Raw genomic sequence first — 26757 nt, 5'->3', positions numbered from 1 at the left:
TATTGAGTCGGCATCTTGGTAGAGCTGTCGACGTCGAGGGTTTTGACGTTGACCCGACGCCTTTTTCTGTCGACGTCCGTGGGTGTCAGCCGACGTCGAGCCGACACCACGCCGACATCCTCCGCTCGACTTTCTGCTGATTGGTCAAAAGGAGTTTTGGTGAAGCCTATGAAATCGCCTGACCTCAGACATGCCCATTGCCTCAATCAACTTGTACCCGCGACTCAAACAAACAGCCAAGTCCGATAATGATTTTCACTTGGAAGAACTCCGCTATCGAATGATGTAGAGTCTACACCTTTGGTCTACACTGTAGACCAGCTAGCAGCGAGTCTGCCTGAACGATGGGATGCCCATGCCCCGGATGAACTACAAAATAAGGGGTGGACGCTGATTCAAGCTGAGTAGCTTGCATGATGCGCCCTAGCAAGTGTTGACTGCGCTCAGACAGCGACTTGAGTGTCAACGCCAGCCATGTTGTCAAAGGCGTCGTCTCCGGCTGGGCCGAATACACCAGACCATGACGCGCCTTCAATGGTTCCTTTGTCGTCTGGGAGTTGGGCAACTGCATACCAATTACGAGGTTAACTGAGTTGAACACGGGCTCACATGTAGGTCATCGCAAACATTAACGTCGGCAGTGTTTGTACTCAATCCTATTGCGATCTATAGTGGAGAAGTTGCCCCTATAAGTTTCACCGAGACACTATTTACTAACAGAGCACGTTATGTGTATGTACTCACGTCCCTCAATGAGGCTAATGCAGGGTGCGCCACCTCGCGCTGTGTAACGATCCTATTTCGCAATAGTGACACCCTTTTGGATGTCGACTGGGTGTCCCTCGACGACTTTTGGACGTCCGGGTGTTACCCGGAGCGACGACCCGACGTCGACAGCTCTACATCTTGGTAGTCCTGGGTGATGTGCATGAGTCAGTCGATGCCGTTGCATCTCCAAAGCACAGGAACCTGTCCACGTTCTCTACCATTAGCTGATAATTAATGGGTATCATCTGTTGGATTGCATGGCTCTGGACCCGAGTCATTATCACACTTGTGACCTAATCGCAATATTTATTTTTGGTATTGAAACTTCATTTTCACAAGAGCACCATGGTGAATAATAATAAGAAGAAGTCAGGCATCTCCATCCGCGCTTATGCAGCTGCGGCTTCAGCGACGGCACGACGCGACACAGAACCCTGTTCGCCATTCACAGCAAAATGATAGTGCACTTCAAGTGCTCATGGAAGAGCGAGAGCGGGCCACCCTTCAGAAGGCTATTGACAGTCGGCCGATTAATACAAAACGGAAGTACAAGGGCTACCAAAAGGAGTTTGCAGAGTGGAGCCAATTGATGGGGTTTGGCGATGGTGTTACTGTCACTGGTAGCAAGCTTCATCTCTTTTTGGACACCCAAGTCGTAGGCAGAGAGTCGAAGAAGAAGAAGGGTAAAGTCATTGGGGCATCAACGGTGTACGGCTACGTCAACGCTACTGTAGACCTACACAACCAGCAGGTGGCGAACAAGATGAACGGTAACGACCACCCTCGCACGTACAAGGTAAAGCAACTGCTCTCAACCGTCCAGGCGGAAACTACGGCGACACGAAAAAAAACTACACAGATCGCGGCGTGGGATCGTTGCTAGATGGCTACCAGTCTGAAGCCCAATTCACTCAGATTTGTGATACTTTTTTTCGTTTTGAACGATCTCATGGGAAGAGCGGCGTTTTTGGTATCTCATTTCGGCTTACTGCGAGGTGAAAACATTCGTGATCTGGAATTCGCCGACATGTTTTCTCAGGAACTAGACAAAGAGGGGTTCCATCCATGCACTGCGTTGGTTCTGCTAATCCAACACGACAAAACGAATACGTTTGGAAAGCTGCAGCACGTTGGCTTCATGTGGAATAAGGCTGTTCATTTATGCCCAGTTGGAGCAGTTGCTTTCTACTGTTTGAGCGCTTTCATCTCAACTGTGAACCCTTTCCGTGTTTTCGAAGATCGGAGGATTGGTATGACATCAAGTTCCTACGTGACCGAGATCGAAACAAAGCCATTTCATACAACACTCACAAGAAAAGCTACGAGGCTGTATTCGAGCATCTCGGTCTTACGTTCAACAAAAATACTCATATCAACCGCCAGCAAGGCGTACGGCAGCTGGAGAGCGCTGATGTCGACATCTCTCAACACGCCGACATGGCCGATGGGGTCTTGACACCGTTGAGACCGTATACGCTGCTCCTCTGGGTCGGGAGGCGATTCGCGCTCTGTCAGGGCACCCGCCACGTTCTCGTCTTTATTACTTGGAGCGTGCCATTGTAGACCCGTCCAACGACCTCAAACAACAGGTTTTTCCTGGACTCGAGACTTACAAACAGAAGCTGTTAGATGGTGAGTGGGAATGCAACCTCGCCGCTCGAGGTTTCATTGATTTGCTGAAATTTTTACGCACCGTGTTGCTACAAGATGCTGCATTTTTATCTGACATCCTCCCAGCTCGATTTCGCCGCCATACTATCTTCAGTGGGCAGTTCCAACAGTTCCGCACTCAAGCACTTGCTAGTGCTCAGACGACACAGCACCCGGTGGAAATGCAGCTGCAATTTGCCATGCCAGTCCTGTCACAAGAAATCAGTACACAGCATGCAGCAACTATGCAAAGGTTAGAATCTCAGCACTTGGCTCTCGTTGACATGGTGAAGCAATCCCAAGATCAGCTTGCTTCATTTCTCCACGGCGATGTACTCTACCGACTTCTCCCCTTGTCTAACAACGCAGCTGACAGCGGTCCAAGCCAGCACCCTCTACGTGACAGCACTCCTATTTCTACCTTGGCTAACACAGCACTGCAGCAACAATTACATCGGTTAGAGCCAGTCGCAGTCCCCCAGCACAGCATGAGCCGACGAGTATCAACCGTACACGAGCTGTGGACAGAGTGGCACCATGGTCTCGCCAGCCAGCCTTCAATTGAATATCTGGTAGAAACATTTGGCACAAAATGGAGGGCGTCATCAAAAGAAGCAAAATTCTTTTCCAGGCGTCGATGTGTCATTAATCACGTACGCAGGCTTGTGAATGGGGGCCTCTCGGTTGAAGGTGCAATTGACAGAGCTGATTCCGAGAGAGGTGTGGTATCGGAAAATGGAGATTACCGGAGCGATTGCCCGTCGCCCAAGAATCAAGGTACAATGATCAAGGAGCAGTCAAGCGCGAGATGGAAGTGGCTGCTTTGGTTAAGCTGGCGACATTATCCTCGTTGGAGTGACAGGTAGTGGCCGGAGCCTCGTCGGGTCCTAATACAACCCCGAACGAGGCTTCATGGTACCCACTTTTAGGTACAGATGCATTTAGTTACGTACTTCGGCCGCACTTATTAGTGTAGCCGCGGTCGTCATTGATGTGTCCGGAATCGCCATATTGCGATCGTTCACACTAGAGATTTGTATAGGGACATAGGACTCATCATAGGATGGACAGAACGAGGCCCCCAGGGCCTCAGAAAACTCAGTAAAAACACAGTCTTCCCCCAAAGCCAACAAGGGTCAAGTCCGACTTCGGTAAGTGTAGCTAGCTTATTGTAGTGCCTGGACACGCTCGGCTGCGTGTGGATGCCTGTCGGGGAGCTTATCGTGCATTGACCGAGAGTTTCCTTGGCAGCGCCAAGAGTTGGCGTGACCGGAGAGGCAGGAACGGTATTAGAGTATCGTTCAGTATATATTTGTGGGATTAGAGTGTCCCTGAGTGTATTAGTCTACCTACCGAGGTTTTACCTTGGTACCCCTGTGTAAGGCCTAACACGCCGATACCCTTCCTTTCTGAGGGACTGCAGTGGGGTTGCGCGAAAGCGCTACATAGTATCCTAGCCTTAGCTCGTGGCTAGTGGTACAGGTTTTTGGGTTGACCGAAGATAACCTAAGGTGCACAGAGGCGCTTGCAACCGACCCGGTGTAAGGGATCGTTCCTGGTCTTCAGGTTTTGATCCAATAAGCGCTTACCTTTGCGGGTTAGCGTGTTGTTGGTGTCTCTAATACATTTTGGTCGAAGAGAATTTAAGTGGTATTACCACACCACAGAGGGAACAAGAGCATCGATAGTTATTCGAAATGGCTTCGCAGCAAACAGACATCTTAGCACAATCGCTTACATTTGCACCATGGTTCATTCGGCAGCTCAATTGACATCACTATCCGAGTAACAATACCATCATTTACATCGCTGCGTTAGTTGCCATAATTCATTTAGATACACTCAGCCTAGATTCAACTAGCGCGCTTACCTAAACAGGCCTGTCGGTGAGGCTGGACTTCGATCAGAGCCCCCTAGCACTTGGCGTCTTGGCCCCGGTCGGTACGATGGCGGTCAACGTGGCAGAGAGGCGGCGGCGATGAATGCGTACACTTCGCTGCGTGCCTCGTGGCCCAGGTTGTTGTTGCTCGAGGTGTTGTTGGTCGACGACGAGTAGTCGGACACAACGATGGGGACGGAGCCGCATGGCTCGGTGACAACGCTCAGGACGTGGCGCTGCACGCTGCACCCATTGAGGTACTGGAAGCTGAAGATCGTTACGAGGGCGCCGCCGGGCTGAGAATTACGCTCAGCATCACGGTGCAGGCGTACTTGTACGCCGTGACGTCGCAGTGTCCGCCCTATATGTCCACGACAACCTGTAGCATGTAGAACGTCACAATGAGCGGCTTTTGCCCACGATATACATGCCTTGGTACACAACCGTCAGCAGTACGTACATACATGCGTTCAGCAGGGCGGGCAGGCTTGCGTTCTCGAGCGCCATGTTGGCCAGCATGGCCGACGTCACAGGCCACGGGTAGCGGCGACCTTGAGATGAGTTAATGGCGCTCGGAGAAGGCTCGCCCAAAATTTATCAGCGAGACAGCCAATCAAATCGTAGTATTTGGGTCATGACCCAGCGACTGGTATTTCGAGGTAACACACCAAAAGCGGCTGGTATCTCCGGATATCAGGTCACTGGGTCATGACCGAGGCATGGCTTTTTGCATTTTACTTATCCCCACCGGCTCCAAATACATCAAACATTATCGCGACCGGTCCAACTTGAAGTAAGTAGTGATATATACATTTGATTGGTCTGTTATTTGAAGCTATGGTATTATAAAGGTCGAGGACGACCCGGTCCGAGGACGAGTTCTACACTTTGTGTTTTGTTGCCCACACTACTCTACAAGCATGGCGACAGGCAAGGTGAATCTAGTCGAGCGATTTGGAAGGGAGGGAATCAACAAACACGACGAGCAGATAGTTCATTCCGGTTACAAAAAAGTATTGGCATGCAAGTCGGAGGCGTTATGAGAATGGGAGGTTGCGCTGAGTAAGAAGCGCCCAACAAAGCGTGTCAACACGAAGCTCGCGTTCTGTCCTGCGGGTGCCTGGTTCGTCAGCTCGGCAAAACTGGTGCATCCGCCCGGCTGCAACTCTGTCGGCGAGTGTTCAGCTAAAAGATATGTTAGACTCTACATGTACCTCCGTGCATGCTTATTACGCCACATAATTACCTTGCTTACTTCACTTCAGGCGCGACGTAGCTCGTGAAAGCTGACCGCACGACTTGCCACTAGAGGCAGATGAGATGCTCGCAACAGCCTCGATCACTACAACGATAGAAGCAAGAAGTTAGGGACACAGTCAGTAACTTTGATGCAGGTACAGATCTGTCGAGGGTCATCCACGTGCCTGTGCATCGGGCAGCAGTAGATTTAACTTACGATGGTTCATCCATCCATCAAACTGCAGTCTGCGGTTGAGCGCTGTTAGCTCAAGCACCACATCATGCCTTACAACACAGGTTCTATGCGCAAACATTGCATAACATGTGTAAGTTAGCAGGTCGAACTTTAATCGTTCGTATTCGAGGACCTACCAAGCGCTGAGCTCACGCTGACGGTTGCAACAACAGCGACGAAGCAAAGCAGAGCCCTATGCCACCGCCGCATGGTCGAAGCGCCAGTGTGGGTGATACCATTACTCGCCTCCTTCGGGTAGCGCTCCTTTGACGGCACTCCTGTGACTGGACTCCTTTGCCAGAACACGACTGCACTACTTTTTGCTCAGCCTTCTCTGGCCTGTCCTATAAGCTACTACCAGATGATATCACTACTTTCTTCAAGTTGGGCCGGTCGCGATAATGTTTGATGTATTTGGGGCCGGTGGTGATAATTATCCACTATTGGCCTGCTCCGCTGATCTCCTCGCTGCTCCGCAGTACCCGTGGCGACGAAGACTCCACTCCCCACCGGTTATTTGGACCCTTTGGCTCTTGTTTCGATTAAGTACGAAACAATAGACCAAAACAATATTGTGGAGAGTGTTTGAAGGAAATGGTTAATAACACCCTGTCTCTGTAACAACCCGAATCTTTTCGCACTTTTGGATGGCAAGTGTAAATTTCCAACATTTTCAAATCAACCTAAATTGGTCTAGCTTAGAGTTCAAAGGAAAGACCCGATCAAGAAATGGTAGATGCAGCCTTTGTAGACTCGCAGCACTGAAAATGGATGAGATACGATGGATCAAAGAGGCGAGACCTGATATGATTCTCGTCAATGAGGCCCTTCGTCGACGCATATCGCAACAAATGTATGACATTTTGACCATAACCCGTCCATTGTGGGCATAAAAAAACTATTATGTAGCCATAATGGACAGAAAAGGCACATTTCATTTACACATTTCGGCAGATTTCGTAGTTCCTTGCCCATTCATACCTTCTACTTGCGCTACGAAGGCGAAACTTCACAGTACATATTTTTATGCTGTCAGCACACTATGTGCCAAATTTCAGCTCAATCTGAGCTCTCAATCATAGGGCTTGTCATCTGGGGGGTGCGGGCAGGCTGGGATACCGCGTGTTAATAACTAATATACGCTATGAGATTGTTAGTTTTTATTAGCCGATGCGTCAAAGTCGCCAAGACGAAGGTCGGAATCGCGTCTGGCGAATAAGTCCCCATACTAACAAATTTGAATTTGAATTTGTTGCGGTTTAGACGGCTAACTACACCCAATGCCGCGCACTGCTGCAGCGTCGCCTACGGATCACGTGCCTCCAGGGCACGAGCCCGCGGTAGTAGCCCAAACACACGGGCACACCTCAATCAAACGCCACTACGGCATGTGACCAAAGCATACCCCTACGATATCCAAGTGCTAAAAGAAATATAAACCCCTCCTCTCGCGCTTCGTCGATCCGGAGTTCACCACCTCCACGCGTCCCCCCAACACGTCGTTCACCGTTGCCCGCCGCACGTCTTCGCAATCTTCTCGCACTCCATCGATCCGGCGTACACCACTGCACCACACTCGTCGGAATGATATCCCAACACCACCATTGCCCCGAAAGGCAGCATGACCAGCAGTCTGCTCTCTCTCCGCTGTCGTTTGCTTCGTTGTTACCGTTACACCATGGTTTGCTTCTGCGTTGCTTACCGTCTTGCTTAACCTGTTTCGTCACTAGGCCGACACCCTTCGTCGACCCTGACCACCTTGAAGATGCCATTGCTGTCGTCTTGCTCCTTCCTGGGCTCCCGAGGGAGGATTCCTCCCAGGAAGGCCAAGGACCCGGAGATCCTTGGAGGCGACCCCTCACACTTCTCCACGACCCGTCAAATTTTGGAATCCCCCATACTAACAAAAATAAATTGATTGATACCTTAACTAGCCTTCTGTAGACCTTCTCACTACATAATCCCAGTGCACAGGCTGACGACATCGTCGTGGTACTTCGTGCTGAATCGTGCTTGGGATTTAAACGGTCATATTAAACCCAAGCAGGAAAGCCACTAGGTGAACCAGCCAGTCTGGGGTGCCGTGAAAAAGCTCCTTCAGCTGTTCCTGGAGCGTGCTGATCATCTCAGTGAGACTGGGCAAAGTGATTCGTTCTTCTTCGTCAGCAACAGCGTTTGCTTTCGCGAGCTGGACGTCAGAAGCCTTGATGGAGTTGTCAGTCCTCAGGTAGCGCATTTCGGTGGGGAGTGGAGCGTTAACAGAGGTTGTATCACCAAGACGGTGTTCCTTGGCACTCGCATCTACTGCAGTTGCCTCGTCCAAGAGAGCGAGGAGAACCAACGCGGTGAGGAAGGCCCTGCGGAGACCCATCGTGGAGCTTGAATGGCAGGATGGAGAATCAGTTGTGACCCGAGCTCTCCAATTCGAGCGCTTGGTATCGCGTGGTGGACAGCTCCATCACGAAGGGCTCCGTATCACAGCACGCGAATTATAAATTCGGTACACATCAGAAAGTGGAGTGGGGATTTGTCAGGATTTGTCACTGCATACGGCATTCACGAAGATGGTCCATGACAACACCATTCGCCTCTAACATGGGAAATGAACCGGCTCATTCGAATGTGTCAACCTCGGTGGCAGTACCCCCACCATGTATAAGACACAACCCGTCATCAACTGCACGCCTCCTGCATCCTGACACGGCGTATCGCAGATCTCCCCCGTGTTATTTACAGCAACTCGACCCGGCCGCTGCTCTTCGTTGGCATCCTTCGAGGACACAGCGAACCGCATGTCGATGGCACGCGCTCTGAACTTTAGCTTGACTTGGGTAGCCTGGGCGACTGCATTTCTTCACTCCACCATGCGCAGCGCACTTGCCGTTCGAAAGCGAGCGCCACGTGCAGCCGGCATGAGAGCACACTGGGCTCACAGAATGGCCCTTACACTTGTCCTGGCACTTGGCTCGCTTGGTACACCCCGGCTCGGAGCATCGTCTGCCACCTCCGTGAGAGAAGCACTTGTCGTTGGATAAAACTTGGTACGAGCAACCCGGGTATGTGCAGATCCGTACTCCACCATGTCTGCAGCACTTGCCTTCACGTAAAACTGCGTTCGGATATTCAGGAACAGAGCAGCGCCTTTTTCCGCTAGCCGTTCGCCTTACATTGCTCTTCTCCCCGCCCTCTGCTTCCTTGCGAGAGCCAGTCCACGATTCCCCCGGAACTTCGTTGAATGACAGGGCCACATTTGAGTCGCTTGGTCCTGTCGGAGGATGTCCTGGGGCCAACGCGATCGGCATCACAATACCGTCGGCTGATGTCACCTCATCCCCAAACAAAAACGTATTCGCATCCCCTGTGGTCTTCAATACGCTGGAGCGGCCATGAACAAGGGACATCACGCTTCCAAGTCGCCACCATCGTAGCGTAGACTACAATGTTTAAGCTCACCGGCCACTGTTCTTATCCGGCAAATGGGAGGTGAGTATTGGGTATGATTTTTGAGGTCAGCTCGTGTGAGTTTTCCATGGTACACACAAGAAACTCTTGCCGGAGCCTTGGTCAGCTACATACAGGTTGTATACAGTTGAATGGAGCACACAAGGATTTAATTCTTCTCACACTTCTATACAACCCACAATAACGTTTGTTTCCGGCCCTCGACAACTTGCTCGTCATCTTCGATGGTGTACAATACAAGCTTGTCCTGGACTGCAAGATTTCACTGTTTCGTATGTCGTCAGCACAACTCGCGCTTTAGCTTCTCCATGAGTCGTCCATACCTAAGTTTATCTCCCATTCTCCCGACCTAAAAACTATTGTGCCTCTAAGCGAGTATCGATCCCCAAAGTTTTAAGAATGAACTCGATCGAGTACTTCGACACGCAGTAGCTTGCTAACCCGCACCTCCATGTATTAAGCACAACCCTTCGCAACTGCACGCCTCCTGCATCTTTTCTCCGAGCATGTATGCCCTCCCCCGTGTTTCTTATAGATTTTTGACTCGTTGGTAGCTCGTAGTTGACACCCTCCAAATGCACAGCGAGCCGCGTGTCGAGAACACAAGCCCATAACATAAACACGATTTGAACAGTCTGGATAGCTGCACTCCTTCCTCCCACCATGCGCAGCACACCTGCCTTTCGAGACCGAACGACGCGTGCAGTCTTCTTGAGCGCACAGTTGACGCACACCATGACCTTTGCACTTGCCCTGAACCCTGGCTTGGTTGATACACCCTGGCTCAGAGCACTGTGAGCCGCCTCCGTGGGCAATGCATTTTCCTCTGGTCAAAGCTTGGTGTGGGCAACCCGGGTGTGTGCACATCCGCGCACCACCGTGAGCAGGGTTGTTTTTTTTGGGGTTGGGCTTTTTGGGTAGTGGGATTTGGTGAAGCCCCCCCCCCCCAAATGATAAAGTGCTGATGGATTTGTGGCCCCTTTTGATAAAGATCCCCGGTGAAGCCATCGTACAGCGTGTCGGCAACCTGGTTGACAGCGACGCCTGCCGGTATTGAAGATTCGGATCGAGTCGGGGTAGATCTCGTCTGTGTCGCGCGCGCGCATCGTGCGCGCTTCACCTGGTTACGCTGTAAGCGCTGCTCTTCTTTTATTTGAGCCCGGTGTTGGTTTCTTAACCCTTTAGCTACGAGGCTTCGTACGGGTCCAGTCTGACCTATACGACAGCTCATAATTGACTACAATTGGCTGTAATACATTGTACGGGCTAGGTAGCAGCTCGCAGAGTCAGCCAACAGGTCCAAGCGGACCTGTACCATAGCCACATGTAAGCAAATCAACAAGCTGGTGCGTACCGATATAAGACTCGGGCAGGTTCTCTTCTATTCTACAACTATCGAGCGGCAAATCACACGAAAACCGAAATCCATAAGTACAGGTTTGTTGAGGGGTTGACCAGAGCTGCCATTGGTCTAAATGGTCCGAAACCGCGTTGTGGTTGGTTATGGTACATGTCCAGGGGGACCTACACTGCAAAGCTCGTAGCTAAAGGGTTAAGCAGATTTTACGCTAGAGGTGTCGCTTGAGCGAAGACGCACGGATGAAGTAGTCGTTGCAGCGAGGACATCTTGCAGGCATAGCGCTTTTGCTTTATGAGTGTGGACAGCCCTCACACTTCATGCTTTGTCTTCGCTGTCTTATTCTTCTCTTGGCCACCTTAGAACCAACACTCGCATTAAAGCCTCAATTTGGTGTGGCTCACACATCTGCTTTAATTGGACATAATCATGGTTTTAAATCCTTGATTGGACAAAAGTATTAGGAGTGCGTGAGTCATACGAAAATCGTCTGAAAAACCTCAAATTCCAGCGAGCTATATCAACGTCTCTAGTATGCCTACAAGCCCACCAGCTACATATACGTGAAGAGCACTGTTTAGGCTTCATGTACATATAATTTTGTGTAATATCGCTGAAAATTAAAAACGTTACGCAAAAAAAACCAAACCGTACCCAATTTAGCGAATTGAAACAGAGCTCTATTCTCTTTATTTTTGCCGTTTAGAAGCAGCCAATAGGAGTGCTGGAACGGGCAAAAGCTCAGCTTTATTTTGCACTATTGCTCATTCTAACAGTGGTCGACAGCATCGAGGATCCATAGGCTCGTAACTTCATCAATATTTAGTCAATTTTGATAAAAATAGAACCAGTCTCTTCAGCTCATTGAGCTTTATCTATGCTAAAAACAGCATAACACAACGAAAAATGGACGGACCAAAAGTGGCCTCGAAAGAATTGACCAAGCCCCTACTAGCTTTTCAGCCAATCCGTGCATTAGATTTGTACTATCTGTAGCGGATCTTTTAGATTTGAGCGACCCCCACAAATTATCATTTTCCGGTGAACTTGACGCATAATCCGGTTGTTAAAACCCGGGTCTAAAACCCACCCACCCTAGCAAGCTGTCACATTTCTTGAACAACACTGGCCGTGAGCGGTGCATTTATTCTTGAGTACCGTACCTCGTCCGCAAAATCAATCTCCCAGTAGTAGTTGCCGTCTCTAGTAAACCAAGGTCGTACCAAAATTACCGTTAAAAAGCTCTCATTTTCTTCAAAACTGCTTTCTTCTTGTTCAATATTCAGCAGTTATACGCGTTTGGATTGGCTAAAACTACGTATCAATTTCAAAATAATTGCCGAAGGTTGTGAAATAGCAATCTAACTGTTAACCATTCTTTCTGTGAAGAGGTTTCGACGGAGCCGTATGACATTCAAGAACTTGCACATGTCCTGAATTTCACTGCTCGGTCGGGCTATTCTTTTGTCTGATTTGATGCGGTGCAGGGTTTAGTTTGATATCTTTCATTCGCAATAAAACAGAAAAATATTTTTCTTTGGTTGCCTTGCACGATGGCGTTGCTCATGATGTGAATGATAGCAAGTGTGTGTAGTAACAAAATATCACACGCTAAAAACCATCAAATCACACGCGGAATACCCGGTACACGCGCAAAACAGCGGGCGCACGCGGAAAACCTGAGCGGCATCTCACACGCGGAAAACCCACGCGGAAAAAAGCGCCGCTCTATTTTTATCGGAGCTCGAAAAAATATAGTTCATCGCTACTATCAATACTGAGAGCAACTCACTTTTCTTCCATTTCCATCGCGTAGTCCGCCGGGGGAGGGGGGCATGGGAGATGGTGGGATTTGTCTCGCGACCACTTTGACCACATTTGACCACAATGTTGTCTCGATGGTACGTCTCGATGCTGGTGGAAAAACAGATGTGCTATGAATGTTAGATTTTTATTGCTATACGCTAAAGAACTCTGTTATCGTACGAGTAGTATTCTTCTTCGCTAGCAAACACGCCAGGATTTTGAGACCCTTCACCGCACTTTAAGTGCTTCTGGCGGCAGCTCGAACACGAAGTCGCCTTGCTAGCTGGAGCGAGAGGTGGAGCAATGCTGTCAGATATCTCGTTGCGGCTACTCGCTGGTTTGGGGCCATTTTTCTGCTGTTCGACGTCGTTTAAGGCGGCAGCGTAGTTGATTATCCGTGAGGTTCGCGTCAGGGTAATATTTCTTCAGCTCCTGCTGCAGCAATATATATTTTCCACGAGTATACACCAGCGAATCAGACAGTTTACGCAACTCAGCCAAGTGCTCTGGTGCGATAGTAGATGGCCGAGGCCGTTTTGCTGGAACACTTGATTGTCCTGCATCTTCACCAATCCCAACAGTGTCACGACGAATATCCAGCGGTTGTAGTCTTGCTGGAGGTGCGTCGTCTGCATTTCCGCTAGTTGTAGTGGTCGAAGCATCGATGTCATCGTTCGCTGCAGTTTCTTGATCTTTAAGCAGAGTAATTAATGGCTCGGCTCGTTTTTCTTCTTCATCACGGGCTGGACAAGATAATGGAGCGTCTGTGGGGTTCGTGACCATCGCTAGTTTCCTCTTCTTACGGTTTTTGGCCGCCTTCAGCGCTTCCCAGCGCTTCTCCCGCACCGATTCATCACGTTGACCAATTCCAGCGCAGACACAACTTGCAAAGTCGTAGATACGGTGGGATAATCGTTTACGAGCTGTGCCGGCCTTGAACTTTCGCAGAATCTTGAAGACATCGCGCATCAAATCAGCCTCGCAGTCTATCGGTGAACGCAAAACCAGGGAAACAGCTTCTTGAGGATCAATATGGAATATTTTTGCTTGTTTTCGAGCGGAGCTTGTACTTTCAGGATCAGCATCAAGTGATTTAATTTTGAGACCATCGTAGCATAGCTCCGCTGTTGTAGCCGTATTTTAGGGTTCGTGTTGTTGCAAACAACAATATTGAACATCATCGTTGTTATCATTTCACACGTGCACCATTCACGCTTACTAGCAGCCTGCTCGCTGCGCAGCTGCCTGAGCAGCTCGTGTTCCTCCGTAGAGAAGCCCTGGTTGCCTTCACACTCGGTACTTGCCAGTCGAATAGAGTTAAAAAAAACTCGTCACGCTTCAGCTTGGCCGATTGGAGTAACGGCATTTTTCAACAGCAGTTCTGCTACTGTTGAGCGGTGTTGCCGGGAGCGATTAAGATTCCCTTCGAGACATACCTGTGCTCAGGAGTCAAAGTCAAAGTCCCGCTTCGGTCTCCGTTCTATACTGCGGGGGTACAAGCGGCGAAGAGAAAAGCTGCATCACATACTCCATCTGAGGCGAAGTAGGGACCATCGTTCCACAGAGTAATGCAGTATGGCCCGCCGACATCAAATCAACGCCATTCATGGGCGGATTGCGCCCGAACTTAGCACCGATAGACAAATTATGCTTGACGATAAACCAAGCTAAGATCCGCAAGCCAACATCAATGGATACATTTCTGGTAAGCAGGTTTTTTGAGGAAGAGTGAAAGCCCTCAAGTTGGCTAGTAGATACCACGCGAACTCGATGACCGCCTTCCTCATTAGTGTTTGAGCCCACGTACAACTCGCCACGCTGAATCTGCTCCAAATTACTCTGACACGACCCTTTCCAATCTTTCAGGCTGCACGATACACTTGAGTGCAAAACACCGCTGACTACACTTTGAAATTGAATAGCCATTTCAGCAGTAGGGCGCATTCACGATCCACATTGTAGATCGCACGGGAGAGTTCCTTTGAAATTCGTTTGCTGGTGACGGGTGCCTTTATTTTTCAGTGATGCGAGTTATCACGTGAAAGGGGTCCTGTTTTGTGACCACCTCGCTACCAATCGCTTCTGTGACCATTTTCTTGACAGCCGACGCGTTATCCGACACAACTACATGATCCAGGTCATCCCCACAAGGCGCACGAAACTGCGACTTCACATGTTGAAGCAAGGCTCGTGTTTCTTCCTTGTTTTCAGACCTGGTCGGCCGCCGCCCAATAATCTGTCCAATTTCATTCTGGAACAGCAAAAGCATTCTCGCATCTTTGAGAGATTCACGTTGCCCCTTGGCCTTCCGCAGCTTTAGCCGCTTGCAGAACTTGACAGAGTGATCCATTCTCATGACCCTCTTTACAACACAATCTTTCATCACTTTTTCACACAGCGACCCGTACAGCTCTATAGCGTGTAGCCATGCCGTCGTAAGCGTGTGATTGTCAACAACTTTGTTTTGATCTGCATACTGATCCTCTGATATTGGAGTGGGGGCCAGATAGGTGAAGCAACGCTCGTGGTTTCGCTTGATACCACTGGAAAACAGACCCAAAAGCTTGTAGTAGCGCTGTTTGCGCCTACGCTCCATATTGGCCATGGTACGTTGCAACCCATCCTGCGCGGTAATACCGTCATGAACCATCTCCATGAGTGAGTTCGAGAACACTAGCTTTTGGCTCAGAACAAATGGAAAGTGAAAAATCATATCGGACCATTGTGCAAAGTAATCCGAGCTCACAATGGAAAAATATGATCCTGTTACAGCGCACCTACACTTCACAAATACCAGGTCGCACTTGCACTCCACAGATTCCACCACTCGACGGCAATAGTCATTCACCTTCGGATTGCAGTTGCAGTCTCGGACGGCAGACCTTTGCCTCCTCGATACTCCGGGATCCACACGAACAACGGACGTGAAAACGGCCGCGACAACTGCATGTCATCCACCTTTTCCTCAGGATAAACTAGACGGGGAGGGAATGAGCGCCGTCCAACCGCCTCGACCACTGCTGCCTTGTTATCATTGCGCGCTGCTGACAAGGCCATGCCTACTGCGAACTCCTCAGCTACAAGTTCTCGGTAAATAAAGGGAAAACGGCTGCGCCCCTCCGGGGCTGCGGCCGGAGTTCGGAGATCTCACCTAAATTTATCGGAGTTCGGGGGCCTGTCGGCCCCCGAATCTCCCATAAACCCCGGAGGGGGGGGGGTACCTTCAACTTCAGGGGTTGTAGGAGTTGGGTCCCGAGCCGCTCCAAATTCTGAACTAAGCAACAAGAGCACAACTAACTGGCAACTTGCGTACGCCTTCCCAACCCTTCTCGTTCACCAGCTCCACCTTGTAAACTCGGTCGGCCCGTCGCAGTCGCTCCTCCGCCGTAAACGCAGATACCAGCGGCAAACAGCATGGACGCCTTGACGAGAAGTTGCATCACCCACACGCTGTCCTGCAGCCCTTCGATCAAAACGCCGTCGCCGAACTGGAATGCCGCCAAAGCCAACGACGACCCCAACGACGACGAGTTGAAGCGTTGAATTGCAAATTGTGTCTAAAGTCGCTTAAAAAACGGGCTACCATGCTCAGCAGAGAGATTAAACTGAGAGATAAACTGTCGAGGCTTGCACACAACTCCTCCGTCAAGTGGTGCGTCCATTTTTTCGGACATTGACGGGTCGTTGTTAACTCCAGCTGCACGGGGATGTAGCAGCCTTGAGGTCCAAGTCACGGATACGCTCTAGGAGAGGATGCATCTCTTTGAGTAGCTCAAGTTGTCGCCTGATGAAGATAGCGGCAACACGTCTCATGAGCAGACTCCGCCCTTGAATCTGACTCAATGACGCCATGAACTGGCCGACATTGAAGTGTCCTCGCTCACCTGGTGCGCGCGCGATTACAAGCTTGCAGCGTGGATGAGAATGCGCGCGCAGAGAATTGCACGACTTGAGCAGCAGTAGACCCATTGCTGTGCGAGAGCACGCGACTAACGAGATAGGCGACGAATGCGGGGAGATGGAACCACAGTGCCCTCGCCCAGTGCAGTATAGCGAAGTTCACTGCCAGGAACAGGGGCTGGTGCGTGTTGAAGAAGAAATTGTACATCTTCGGCCGGATCCACGGAATCAACGTGACTCCGATCAGCAGGAAGCACAGCAGCGCAGCCTTTCCGAACCCATTGGTCGATACTTTCCTCCCCGTCCGCTCACCGATCGAGCAGTCTCAACACGTTAGCGCCATTTGCTGCCATCTCCCCTCCGGCAACCAGCAGTCGTAGTAATATCCGCAGTGCAGTCAGAACAACAGCAACGCCGAGTACTTGATGCCGTTCGCGTATATGTTGATAGCCTCCATCCACGCGCTCTGTTGCGTGTAGCTGGCAAGAAGAGCAGCGCCATGTTGAAGACACAGTTGAAGCCCAACGCGTCTTCCGACCATGTCACGTATTGAGGAGACGGAAGCTGATAATGCCTCCCAAATATGTGCCCAAATCGCCCCAAATGTCCCAAATAATGAATTGTCTCTGTAACATTTAGGTACATATTTGGGGCCAAGTATATGACTGCTTTCTCGTAAAACTATCCCAAATATGTACCAAAACGGAGTTGACTGATTATGGTCTATAGTCTATGGGCGAGGGCGAGTGGACGCGAGCGCGAGCCTCACTCGATGCATTCACTAATCGCCAACACCCGCCGATTAGGCGGGGGCGTGTCTGTGCGAGCGAGCGAACGCGAGCGCTGCAACCCGATATTTTTTTTTCTAGACACCGCGCCTGGCCGAGACGAGGAACTTAGCGTAAGGGACAAGGGGGTGGGACAGGCCGCGCAGCCGCGCCCCCCGAGCGAAGCGAGAGAGGGGTGGGCCCCCCGCAGACCCGTCGCTAAGTTAGCAGACGAGAGCCAACGCGCGAGTGTCCTCTGTGCTGCTCTTTCATACTGAAGGTTATTCTGTCCTAAATATGTACCAAAACGTTCCCATGGTCTTAAATCATTTGGGAAAAACTTTGGGATTTGGGGCGTTTTCGGGGTGCATTATCCAATACCGAGGAGACCCTGGCGGTGGAGGGGGCTGAGGGTGTGGTGGGTCTCCAGTGAATCGCGGCTTCGCTTGGCATACCCGTACCAAAAGACCAGCGCGCGGCTGCTAGTGAGGTGGATTCCTTTTACACATGAAGCGAGTATGGACGAGAATTACCCATTCGTCGGCAGCGCCAGTCAGTAGCACTACAGTTTTCTCACATATACCGTTCGGTATAGTCCGCCGCTCGTATCCGAGGTACTGCCCAAACAAAGTCCAAGTGTTAGTCACCACGCACAGCTTTCGCCACTCCCAATCCTTTGGTGCCGCGTACCGCTTGGCTTCAAACCTGCATGCAAGTTACCAGTACAAAATTACCACAGCGATTCATACAGAACCAAACATCCAATGTGCAACCGACGCAGGGGTCATCGCGCTCTATTAAAGCTTCGACACCTGGAATAACTTCTCCTACTTGGGGAGCGTCTCCATGACGCTCTTAATGTGCGGCGGGTAGAGCTTGGAGACGGCCACCTGGCGGTACAGCACGCCCGCCTGCTCGCGCGCGAACTCGAGTGCCTTCTCCTGCTCGGGGCTGCCGGCCTGCAGCGTCTTGTTCTTGCGGAAGTCCTCCTTCACGCGGCGCGTGGCGTAGCTGCGGAAGTTGTAGGTCTGCAAGTAATAAATAGTTAGTAAAATATCCGATACTTTAGTAAAACTCAATTTTAGACATGATTCCGTGCGCTTCGGGCACTGAATGACATATCAACACGTAGCGGAGACGCAGGGCTACACGACACGCACCTCGAACTTGGCCGCATTGCGCAGCATCTCGCGGTACAGGCGCAGCACGGACGACGACGACGCCATTCTCCTTTGTTCGGTTGCGGTGAGTGACTTGGGTGGCGGATTTAACACTGAGCGATCATTGGCTGCGGATCGACCAATGGGAGGCGGAGCGTAATCCACTGACCATCATTCCTCGCAACACTTGCAAATTGTATGCCATTTCTGATTCCTGACTGTAATGGAGACTCTATCGGCGTCTGCGGTGACCTGCATCTGCAGCTTCCTGACGGGGCTGGACGCGCTCTCGCTGTCGCACTGCAGCTCCTTCTGGCTCAAGCAGCTGGACGCGGCTCCGCTGTGGCAGTCGCGGCTGCCGGCGCTGCCCGACGCTCTCCACGCCGCCGCGAACAAGGCTCTGTATCAGCGTACGCGGTCATTGGGATTCACAGGTCTTGCAATATCTAAACTTCACATCCTTGTGCGTCTGATTCATACGCATCAATTCTCAGAGTATCAAGTAACGCGGGGAACCACTTCAACTATCAAGTTTGAGAGACTACAGCTTCAGCTTCGACCTGTGGTTCGCGCAAGACCCCGACGGAGCTTATACCGGCGGCGTCCTCTACGGTCTGCAGTCTGTCCAAGCCGAGAGTCGAAATTGGCCGCAGTTCCACCAGCAGTTCGTGCTCGTCAGTGCCACCAGGGACTTGTACTGCTCCGTGATCGATCACCGCCCAGTCGTGAAGAGCGACCTGCAAGTTGAGAGATTGTACCATCTCGCTCTGAGCTACGACCGCATCAGTCAACGGAGCAAGGATCCGCTCGGACTCGGGCGCGTTGCACCGTGAGATGGAGTTTCTGAGGCACGAACAGGTCGGGACTGGATGCATCACGGCCAATGAGCTTCATTTCCCCAAGCCCGGGTACTTGGGCTGGTACGGGTTTCATGGGCTTATCGACGAGTTCCGAGTGTGGGGTGACGTCTTGACGGAGGGAGATGTGGTTGAGTTGGCTCGAGGGCAGAATGGGGTGGAGAAGGTGATGATCGGCACGTTAAAGCTGTCGGGAAGAGCACCGTGGAGGTCGAGGTGGAATGTCAGTGAGGTTCGCTGCTCCAGGCCGGTGGAAGGGAAGCAAGTGGACATGGCCAAGTGCAGCAGCAGGAGGCGAATTGCAGTTGTACGACCGGAGCAGCTACCGGCAGATACGATCGAGACGCTGTGCAGCTTCTTGGCCGGCTTTGATGCGTTTAATCTGTCGCACACGAATTCCTGGTGGCTGAACTATTTGGCGAGCGGGTCTCTATGGGGAAGTTGTCTGCCTGAAGTGACACCAAGAGACGAGGATGCAGTAACCAATTAGAAGGAGCAGTACATGCTGTCGCGCTCGATGGTTTTCCGGGGGCTCCAGGGTGACGACGACCGTATGCATACCTCAACTATGCAGGGGACGAACAGCGGCGACGCTCGCAGTTCCGACTAAATTTTCTCGGAAGCGAGAGCTTTAGCTTCGACGTGTGGTTCAGTTTGCTGCCAGGTGGAGAGGGTCACCACTTCGGCGGCATTATCTACGGTCTGCAATCCACGAGTCGCGAGAGCCGCCAGTGGCCGTATTATCACCAACAGTTTGTGCTTGTGAGCTCCACGGGCGACTTGTATTGCTCAGTGTTGGACTTCAGGCCAGTTGTTGCGAGCAACTTGGAGTCGAATCGGTGGTATCACCTCGCTCTCACCTACGACAATGAAAAGCAGAGGCAAGACGTGTACCTCAATGGCGAGAAAGTTCACTCCAATACCGGCGCACTTCATCACGATTGGGGCTATTTATCACACGAGCAGGTGGGGTCGGGCTGTATCACCGCTGGAGACCTCAATTTCCCCCGTCCGAAGTATCTGGGCTGGTACGGCTTCCATGGTGTTATCGACGACTTTCGCATCTGGAATGGAGCAATGTCGCAGGATGATGTAGCGAGGCTCGTGCGTGGGAGAAGTCTCCAAATTGAGCGACTGCGAGCTTCCTTGAAGACAAATGGAGAGCGTCTAGTGCGTCCTCTTTTCACGTGGGTTAACGTGCAGTTGACAATGTGCACTCGCCCTGCTGAAGGACGAAGCATGCAGCAGGTGAAGTACCAGTCTTCTTCGCAACCTAACTGTGTGATCTCGTAAACAGGCTCTATATAAGCTCGCGAAGCAAGTTCTTAGCCTGCGCTAAAAGCGTCGAGTCGCGATAATAAGAACGAAGGAGGTCTCGAGACGAGAAGATTTCATGTGGCTGAAGCTTGCAGCCAAGTACAGAGTATGGATGCCAAGCAGACTAGAACTTTTAAGCATGGATGCAGAAGGCGCGTTCGAGCTGAGCACGTGGGCAGACGACGGGGCCGAACCTTGCAACCGAGACGTGTTCGTCCTATTTGCGAGAAGTGAGTCGGCGAGTATCGTGTCGCCGATAGCTTCAGATTCTGCTGCTGAAAGTTGTGACTCGGACGGGTTGACGGAGTCGCAACGTGTAGCTGGCACATCGGGAATGCACACCAAAGCTCTTGGTAAGCGACGGCATAGAGGTGGGGACGAAGGTCGCGCTTCAGGACCAGATCATATGAAAGCCTCCGAAGATCAGGGAAGGAGCTCGTGCCCGCGTCCAGGATGCGTGATGGGAATCGAAGACGAAGGCGTTGCCCTCAGCGTCGCGACGAAGTCCAATTTCTTGGGATCGTCTCGAGGCATGGTGCACTTGACGAAGGTTTGCAACCGTTTTCTTCAGAAAGCATTGAAGGTGTCTCCAGATGTGAAGCGGACCGCGTCTGGACCACGTCAAAGGAGCTATTTTCCAGTACGATAGAGAACAAAGGTGGTGTCGAGGGCGCACAAGTGAACACGAAATCCAAGTAAGTCGTTGTGTGTTGAACCTTAACGGCAGTTCTCATCACTGTCACTTTGCGAATTGAATCGTCCTTCCTTCAGCTGGTCGAGTGCACTTGGCCAGTTGCACGTTGCGCTGTAGCTTCCTTTGCGCGATACTTGGTGAGTTCAGCTTCGCTGAAGCTCGCAGTCTTTCGGCCTCCAATTCGCCACCAGTAGCTAGCAGCTTCACGTCGTCTCCAGATACAACGCCTCTCCAGACTCGGAAGGCATCGACGACACCGTGGAATCCGTACCAGCCAATGTAGCCTTGGTAGGGGCAGTCGAGCGAGTCTGAAGTAACGCAACCAGTCCCCACTTGTCCAGAGGTCAAGTGGCTCCATTCATGGTGCCGTGATCCCAAGACCGACCAGACCTTAGCTCCATCCAGATACACTTCTTGGCGCTGGTGGTCATGATCGTAAGTCAGCGCGACGTGATACCACCGCTTCGACTGTAAGTCACTCGCCACGGCGTGTTTACCAGCGAGCACGGAGCAGTAGAGCTCTCCACGGGAGCTGACCATCACAAACTGCTGGTGGTAGTGAGGCCATTGATAACATTCGCGGCTGGAACTCTGCAGGCCGTAGAGGATCCCACCGAAGTCTTCCTCGTGGCCGGCAGCAGACTGAACCAGAGATCGAAGCTGAAGCTCTCGCTCCTCAGGTGCGTCAACTGGAAGTGCGACGAGCGATGCAGATCTCGTCGACGCTGCTCACCTCGGTACGTCAAGTACACGAAGGCATCCAGCTTCTCGCTTTCGCCGTTCACCTTGAGAGCCTTGAACAGCATGGACCTCGACTGCATGTACCTCTTCTTCCAAGGATCTTGGATGTGCACGACACTAATTGGTCCCTGAAGACGTTTTTGCCAGAAGGAATCGTCCGATAGGAAGTTACTCCACCACGAGTTCGTCTGGGATAAACTCAACGCGTCGAAGCCCGTCAAGAGACTGCAAAGACACTCGAGGATGTCGGCAGGAAGTTGCTGTAGGGAAATTCTGGCGACGCGACCGACCGCTTCCATCTTGGAGACGCGTGGAGGATCGAGGAATGAGCGAGCGGTCACGACGCCGAGCGGTCTCACTTTACTACGGCAGTTGTGTACCCACAGAGCCCTTGAGATCGACCTCGGCCTGCTCGGTTGGTCTTGTGCATGATATTACCTGCGCGTTCACCCACCGGTCCTCCGAACACATCAGTGACGCCACGTGCGACTTCATCGAGCCTCGCAGCCGCTTGCTTGTCTTCCTTCCACCACAGGCGAGCTCTGCTACTTCCTCAGCAGCCAACGCTCCTTCCCAAACTCTGAACTCGTCCATGATGCCGTGGAAGCCGTACCAGCCTAAATGGCCTCGGTACGGGAAGTCGACGTCGCCTCCAGTGACACAGCCCGTCCCCACTTGTTCATGCGTGAAGTGGCTCCATTCTTCATGCAAAGCCCCAGTGTCCGATCGAACGCTATCTCCATCGAGGTACACGTCTTGACGTTGCCGGTCGTGGTCGTAGGTCAGTGCGAGGTGATACCATCGATTGGGCTTGACGTTATTCGCCACCACTGGCTTGACGTCTAGCACGGAGCAGTGCAAGTCTCCCGAGGCGTTCACGACCACGATAGGCTGATGAAAGTGCGGCCACGGACGACTGTCGCGCTTGGCGGACTGCAAGCCGTATAGGACCCCGCCAAAACACGCGTCGGCAGAAGCTGGTAGGAGACTGAACCACACGTCCATGCTGAAGCTCTGAGAGCCGAGACTGGCCAAGTGAAAGTGCTGAGGCTTGTCTGGCTGCTGCGTGTCCATCAGATAGGCGAATGAATCCAAGTGGAAGTTGTTCCCTGCCGTTCGGCCTCCGAACAGCAGCGACGGTGCCACCATTTGCCTCTTGGTCCACGTTTGCGTTGACCCCAGTTGCCGCTGCCAGAACGAGCCGTCCGCCACGTACTTGAACCACCAGGGACTGGTGTGGGATAACCTGTAGGCGTCGTGTCCAGTCAAGAAGCTGCTCAACAGCTTGAGAGTATCAGGTGGAAGGTGCTCCATGGTGGCAATAGAGCTGGATGGCCGCAGATTGGGAAGTTTGTGAGCCCAAGCACGAGGCCGTCAAGGAACTTCAAGTTTACACATCCCTCGTGACAACGTCGAGTCCAGCAGCGGTCGCACCCCAGCGATGAAAAAAATCATCATGAAAATCCCAGCGCCCACGCCCGAGCTCGACAGCCTGGACGAGTGCATCTGGTTCTTCCTCCGCCAAGTGAGCACCGGTTACCGCCTCCGTGAAGGTAGCATTTGCCGTCGGACTCAATTTGGTATAGGCAGCCCGGGTGTTTGCACGTCCGAGCTTCGCTGTGGGCGGTGCACTTGTTCTTGAGTAGTGAGTATCTGTTGCATCCTGGGTGGGAACACCGCTTGCCACCGCCATGTTTGATGCACTTGACTCCATGCACACTCCACTTCGGACATCCAGGATACGAACATAGCTTTTAGCTTCACGCTGGCCTTCTTCTGCCAGTCCGTCTCGCTGAAGGCAATGGCCCCCATTGGTTCTGCATCGGGTTGCTTTCTCAGAGTGGACTGCCCCCCTTGAGCCGACGCAACAGGCATCATAATTTCAGTCGAGACAACGTCACCACTGAGCACGAACTGCGGGCCCCTTTGCGAGTCAACGACGAAATACACCCGCTTCCGAGTCCTTGCCATCGCCCGGGTTCGTTCGTGACTACGGCCTGGACGATGAATGGCCGAACTTCGGCAACCGCGTGTTGTGATGCTATTGTCGGAGGGGATCAGGAAAAAACAATAGCTTCATCGCGCAACGCTGAGGGCAGGCACCAAGCTTTCGGTTTGTGCTATCGACATGGCGGGTATACCCTATGTTCGCACTCAGGCTGTCAGCGCAAGTCTCGATCGAGGGGTCTGTGCCCTTAACACGGCGGAGGTAAACGCTGTTCACATGCAGGTTGCAAGAAGTCCGCCACGCTTAATGGAGTGTGCACGAGTCACGGCAATCGAGGCTAAAGTCTACTATTAGTAGGTTGTACTAAGCGTTCGTACGGCAAGGCAAGCATGGGCAAGGCAAATGACTTGTAGGATGGTTCGATTGAGTAACGTGTCTGCCTAGATCATTATTCTCTGCCGGAGAGGATTGCGCATCCGTCGTCAATTTACTCTGATGACCACGCGCTTTGGAGGTGTCGGCCGGACTGTCGGCGCATCAATTCGTATTGCTGTCGTTGCTGCTGCTTCACCTTGCGCTCTGTCTCAATAGCCTCGGCGTCTTTCTTGCGCTTCACGCGCATAGCGATGCAAGAAGCAATCCCCAACACAAACAACAGCGACCCAACGCAGGCCGAAACAATGAGAGGAGGGCTGAAGGACACAGCACTGGGCTGACTGGGCACGATGCAGCGCGGTCCAGACCACGTAGTGCTTGAACACTCGCAGCGCTGGTTCACGCACCGTCCGGTAAAGATGACGGTCGACCTGCTGCTGGACGAAGATCTCTCACGGCGACGGTGGCTCGTTTGAACCGTGCAGTCCTCGTCCGTCCGACAGAAGGCCCTCCCGTGCACCTCGACGAGTTTGTTCTCCTCGTCTTCGTACTCGTCCAGGTGATCCAGGATCCACTGGCGCGTGGGGTGCGTCTTCGGGTCGCAGCCCACGCTCATGATCGAGTCAGGCGACAAGTCCTGGTACACGCGGACGTAGTCGATCTTCAAGTACATGGGGAACGCGTCGCAGATGCGGTTAGCTACAGGGTCCATTCCATCTCCACGACACGGATTCTTCGGGTTGGGCGGTTGAGCGCCCCACTTGCTGGACATGGCCACGTTGAAGATGAGGTACAAAGGCTCCTCGATCATGATCTTGCGGGGGTTCTTGACGCTCGCTCCTTGCGGAGGGTTCGTGATGGTCTCGGCTGGGATCTCGAACAACGGGTCTCCATCCAGCGTCCAGCGCACGTAGCCATTGGCGCCGGGGACCCACTCCACCTGGTACCGGACGAAGCCTGTGTACACCCCCATGTGCACCGGCCAGTTCGCGGACAGCGCGTCCATTTGGAAGGCAAAAGTTGATTCATCACTGGGAAGAACCGGCGTGTCGTCGAGGGGTTTGCAGCTGGGGTCGGGATTTCCAGCGCTGCAGATGAATTCGCCCATGTACGAGTTCATAGCAGAGAAGCAGGTGCCGTTCGAGTTGATGCCCCAGCGATCGTCGCCATCTTCGTGCATGTAGTTGAGGTCCGAATTGATATCCAGAGATCCTGGGCACGTGTCGACGGAGCACACGTTGTCTTCAACCCCAGCTTTCAGCGCGGCTTCCACCGTGGTATATCGTTGAATGAGGCTGGCGTTCTGCTGGCAAAAATTGTTGGAAGCGTAGCGCAGCTTCTGATACCACGACTGATGACCACGAGCCCCGACGTAGACGCTCTCGGGAATTCCTGGGATGTTGGCGCCGGGCGTTTTGCACGAGCTTGAGTAGATGCACAGCTTGTTCTCGCCCTCTGGCGTTACGACGCGGAAGTCCGGCGGCATTCCAGGGCCCACTTGGATGGACGACGAGATGGTCGTCCCTCCTCCTTCGACGATGTCGATTTCAGGCGCACCACGACCTTGATACGGGTTCATTCCCGAGCCTGGGTCCGCGTCACACGCGCTAATACGCTGGTTGCTCGGCGTCAATTCGTCCGGATCACAAGCGTCGTAGGAGAATGGCCACATCCGATTCGTGGAGCCGCTGAAAATCGCCCTTCCAAGGTTTCCTAACAAAAAAATGTTAAATCTCAAGACCAACAGCTGCGCTACACCGCTGTGGACGTACCTAGCAACCAGATTCCAGGCCACGTCGGGTAATAACGCAGCGACTGAGCGCGCGCACTGGAGTCCAAGAGCAGGTCGGGGTTGCCAGAGGACTCTGAGAGAGCTCCAGGCAGCTGGACTCGAACCTCGATCATACCTCCTTGCATGCAGAACTTGTTCCAGGACTGCACCATCCCCCCACGATAAAACTGGCAATGAGCAGCAACAGCAACAAACCCGTCAGCAGTATGCGGATCAACAATCGTGAGAGAGTACAAATACACTTACAAACGTGACGTTCTCGAAGCCCGGCGTCTGCAGAAAGCTGTTCCACACTTGCAGCTGAGTGACCGAGTCCTCCAGTTCAATCTGGAAGCTGCAGATGCCGCTGGCCTCGTCACACGCCGTGGTGGTTTTATTGTGCGCGTAGACTTCCATCGCCTCGTTCACGCCGTCCGGTTTCTCGATCGACGTCCACATGTGATCGTCTCCAGGTCGAAAAGACCGTCCGGGGAAGTTGAACTCGTCGCTCATCACGAGGTCCCAGGTCTCTCCGCGCGAACTCTTCCACGTGTAGGACTCCAACGGGGTTTCCGGATCGACCCACATCTTCAAACCCGACTGCGTCACTAACCGGTTGTCATTCCTCCGCCTTGGTCGCGCTGCCGAAGTCACAGCGAGCCATATCACGACCAAAATCGTCGAAACCTGCACGTGTAGCACCATTTGCTACGTGAAAAGTGAATTGCATCAAGTGACAGCAAGACCGTTAGTATGATCGACCTTTCTCCGCCGTTGCCGTAGAACTCGACGGGTAACTGGGACGAGCATCATCCAAAATTTGAAAATATT

General features: G+C 52.2%; 11 protein-coding genes across 11 annotated transcripts; 3 read left to right on the top strand and 8 right to left on the bottom strand.

Moving 5' to 3' along the window:
• Positions 1-2906: 2906 nt before the first annotated feature.
• PHYSODRAFT_530039 (hypothetical protein) lies at positions 2907-4143 on the top strand (the record flags this gene model as incomplete). The annotated part of the gene is made up of 2 exons (XM_009539251.1): positions 2907-3138; positions 4088-4143. 2 exons carry the CDS (start codon positions 2907-2909, stop codon positions 4141-4143), a joined length of 288 nt encoding a protein of 95 aa, XP_009537546.1.
• A 228-nt stretch (positions 4144-4371) lies between these two features.
• Positions 4372-4816, bottom strand: PHYSODRAFT_340972 (hypothetical protein; the record flags this gene model as incomplete). Its single annotated transcript, XM_009539250.1, has 2 exons — positions 4372-4658; positions 4762-4816. 2 exons carry the CDS (start codon positions 4814-4816, stop codon positions 4372-4374), a joined length of 342 nt encoding a protein of 113 aa, XP_009537545.1.
• A 2975-nt stretch (positions 4817-7791) lies between these two features.
• PHYSODRAFT_288984 (hypothetical protein) lies at positions 7792-8142 on the bottom strand (the record flags this gene model as incomplete). Its single annotated transcript, XM_009539249.1, has 1 exon — positions 7792-8142. The coding sequence occupies one exon, from the start codon at positions 8140-8142 to the stop codon at positions 7792-7794; it is 351 nt and encodes a 116-aa protein (XP_009537544.1).
• Positions 8143-8497: 355 nt separating this feature from the next.
• On the bottom strand, positions 8498-10241 carry PHYSODRAFT_530013 (hypothetical protein; the record flags this gene model as incomplete). The annotated part of the gene is made up of 3 exons (XM_009539248.1): positions 8498-8868; positions 9836-9940; positions 10010-10241. 3 exons carry the CDS (start codon positions 10239-10241, stop codon positions 8498-8500), a joined length of 708 nt encoding a protein of 235 aa, XP_009537543.1.
• Positions 10242-14407: 4166 nt separating this feature from the next.
• Positions 14408-15453, bottom strand: PHYSODRAFT_530031 (hypothetical protein; the record flags this gene model as incomplete). Its single annotated transcript, XM_009539247.1, has 3 exons — positions 14408-14475; positions 14545-15222; positions 15321-15453. The coding sequence occupies 3 exons, from the start codon at positions 15451-15453 to the stop codon at positions 14408-14410; spliced, it is 879 nt and encodes a 292-aa protein (XP_009537542.1).
• A 2371-nt stretch (positions 15454-17824) lies between these two features.
• On the bottom strand, positions 17825-18311 carry PHYSODRAFT_288983 (hypothetical protein). The gene is made up of 2 exons (XM_009539246.1): positions 18224-18311; positions 17825-18091 (listed from the first exon to the last, which is right to left on the bottom strand). The coding sequence occupies exons 1-2, from the start codon at positions 18287-18289 to the stop codon at positions 17891-17893; spliced, it is 267 nt and encodes an 88-aa protein (XP_009537541.1). The 5' UTR covers positions 18290-18311; the 3' UTR covers positions 17825-17890.
• Positions 18312-18446: 135 nt separating this feature from the next.
• On the top strand, positions 18447-19452 carry PHYSODRAFT_319532 (hypothetical protein; the record flags this gene model as incomplete). Its single annotated transcript, XM_009539245.1, has 4 exons — positions 18447-18625; positions 18756-18977; positions 19024-19303; positions 19366-19452. The coding sequence occupies 4 exons, from the start codon at positions 18447-18449 to the stop codon at positions 19450-19452; spliced, it is 768 nt and encodes a 255-aa protein (XP_009537540.1).
• A 130-nt stretch (positions 19453-19582) lies between these two features.
• Positions 19583-20373, top strand: PHYSODRAFT_319531 (hypothetical protein; the record flags this gene model as incomplete). The annotated part of the gene is made up of 2 exons (XM_009539244.1): positions 19583-19600; positions 19666-20373. 2 exons carry the CDS (start codon positions 19583-19585, stop codon positions 20371-20373), a joined length of 726 nt encoding a protein of 241 aa, XP_009537539.1.
• Positions 20374-21136: 763 nt separating this feature from the next.
• On the bottom strand, positions 21137-22131 carry PHYSODRAFT_319530 (hypothetical protein; the record flags this gene model as incomplete). The annotated part of the gene is made up of 2 exons (XM_009539243.1): positions 21137-21682; positions 21706-22131. 2 exons carry the CDS (start codon positions 22129-22131, stop codon positions 21137-21139), a joined length of 972 nt encoding a protein of 323 aa, XP_009537538.1.
• Positions 22132-23352: 1221 nt separating this feature from the next.
• Positions 23353-23586, bottom strand: PHYSODRAFT_419374 (hypothetical protein; the record flags this gene model as incomplete). Its single annotated transcript, XM_009539242.1, has 1 exon — positions 23353-23586. A coding segment is annotated over one exon (234 nt), but the record flags the coding sequence as incomplete, so codon positions are not given.
• Positions 23587-24267: 681 nt separating this feature from the next.
• PHYSODRAFT_529573 (hypothetical protein) lies at positions 24268-26514 on the bottom strand (the record flags this gene model as incomplete). The annotated part of the gene is made up of 5 exons (XM_009539241.1): positions 24268-24363; positions 24505-24540; positions 24634-25868; positions 25928-26114; positions 26194-26514. 5 exons carry the CDS (start codon positions 26512-26514, stop codon positions 24268-24270), a joined length of 1875 nt encoding a protein of 624 aa, XP_009537536.1.
• Positions 26515-26757: the final 243 nt, after the last annotated feature.

The sequence above is a fragment of the Phytophthora sojae genome, assembly GCF_000149755.1.
Source record: "Phytophthora sojae unplaced genomic scaffold PHYSOscaffold_13, whole genome shotgun sequence".
Lineage (NCBI taxonomy): Eukaryota > Oomycota > Peronosporomycetes > Peronosporales > Peronosporaceae > Phytophthora > Phytophthora sojae.
This window is presented reverse-complemented; position numbering and strand designations above follow the sequence as displayed.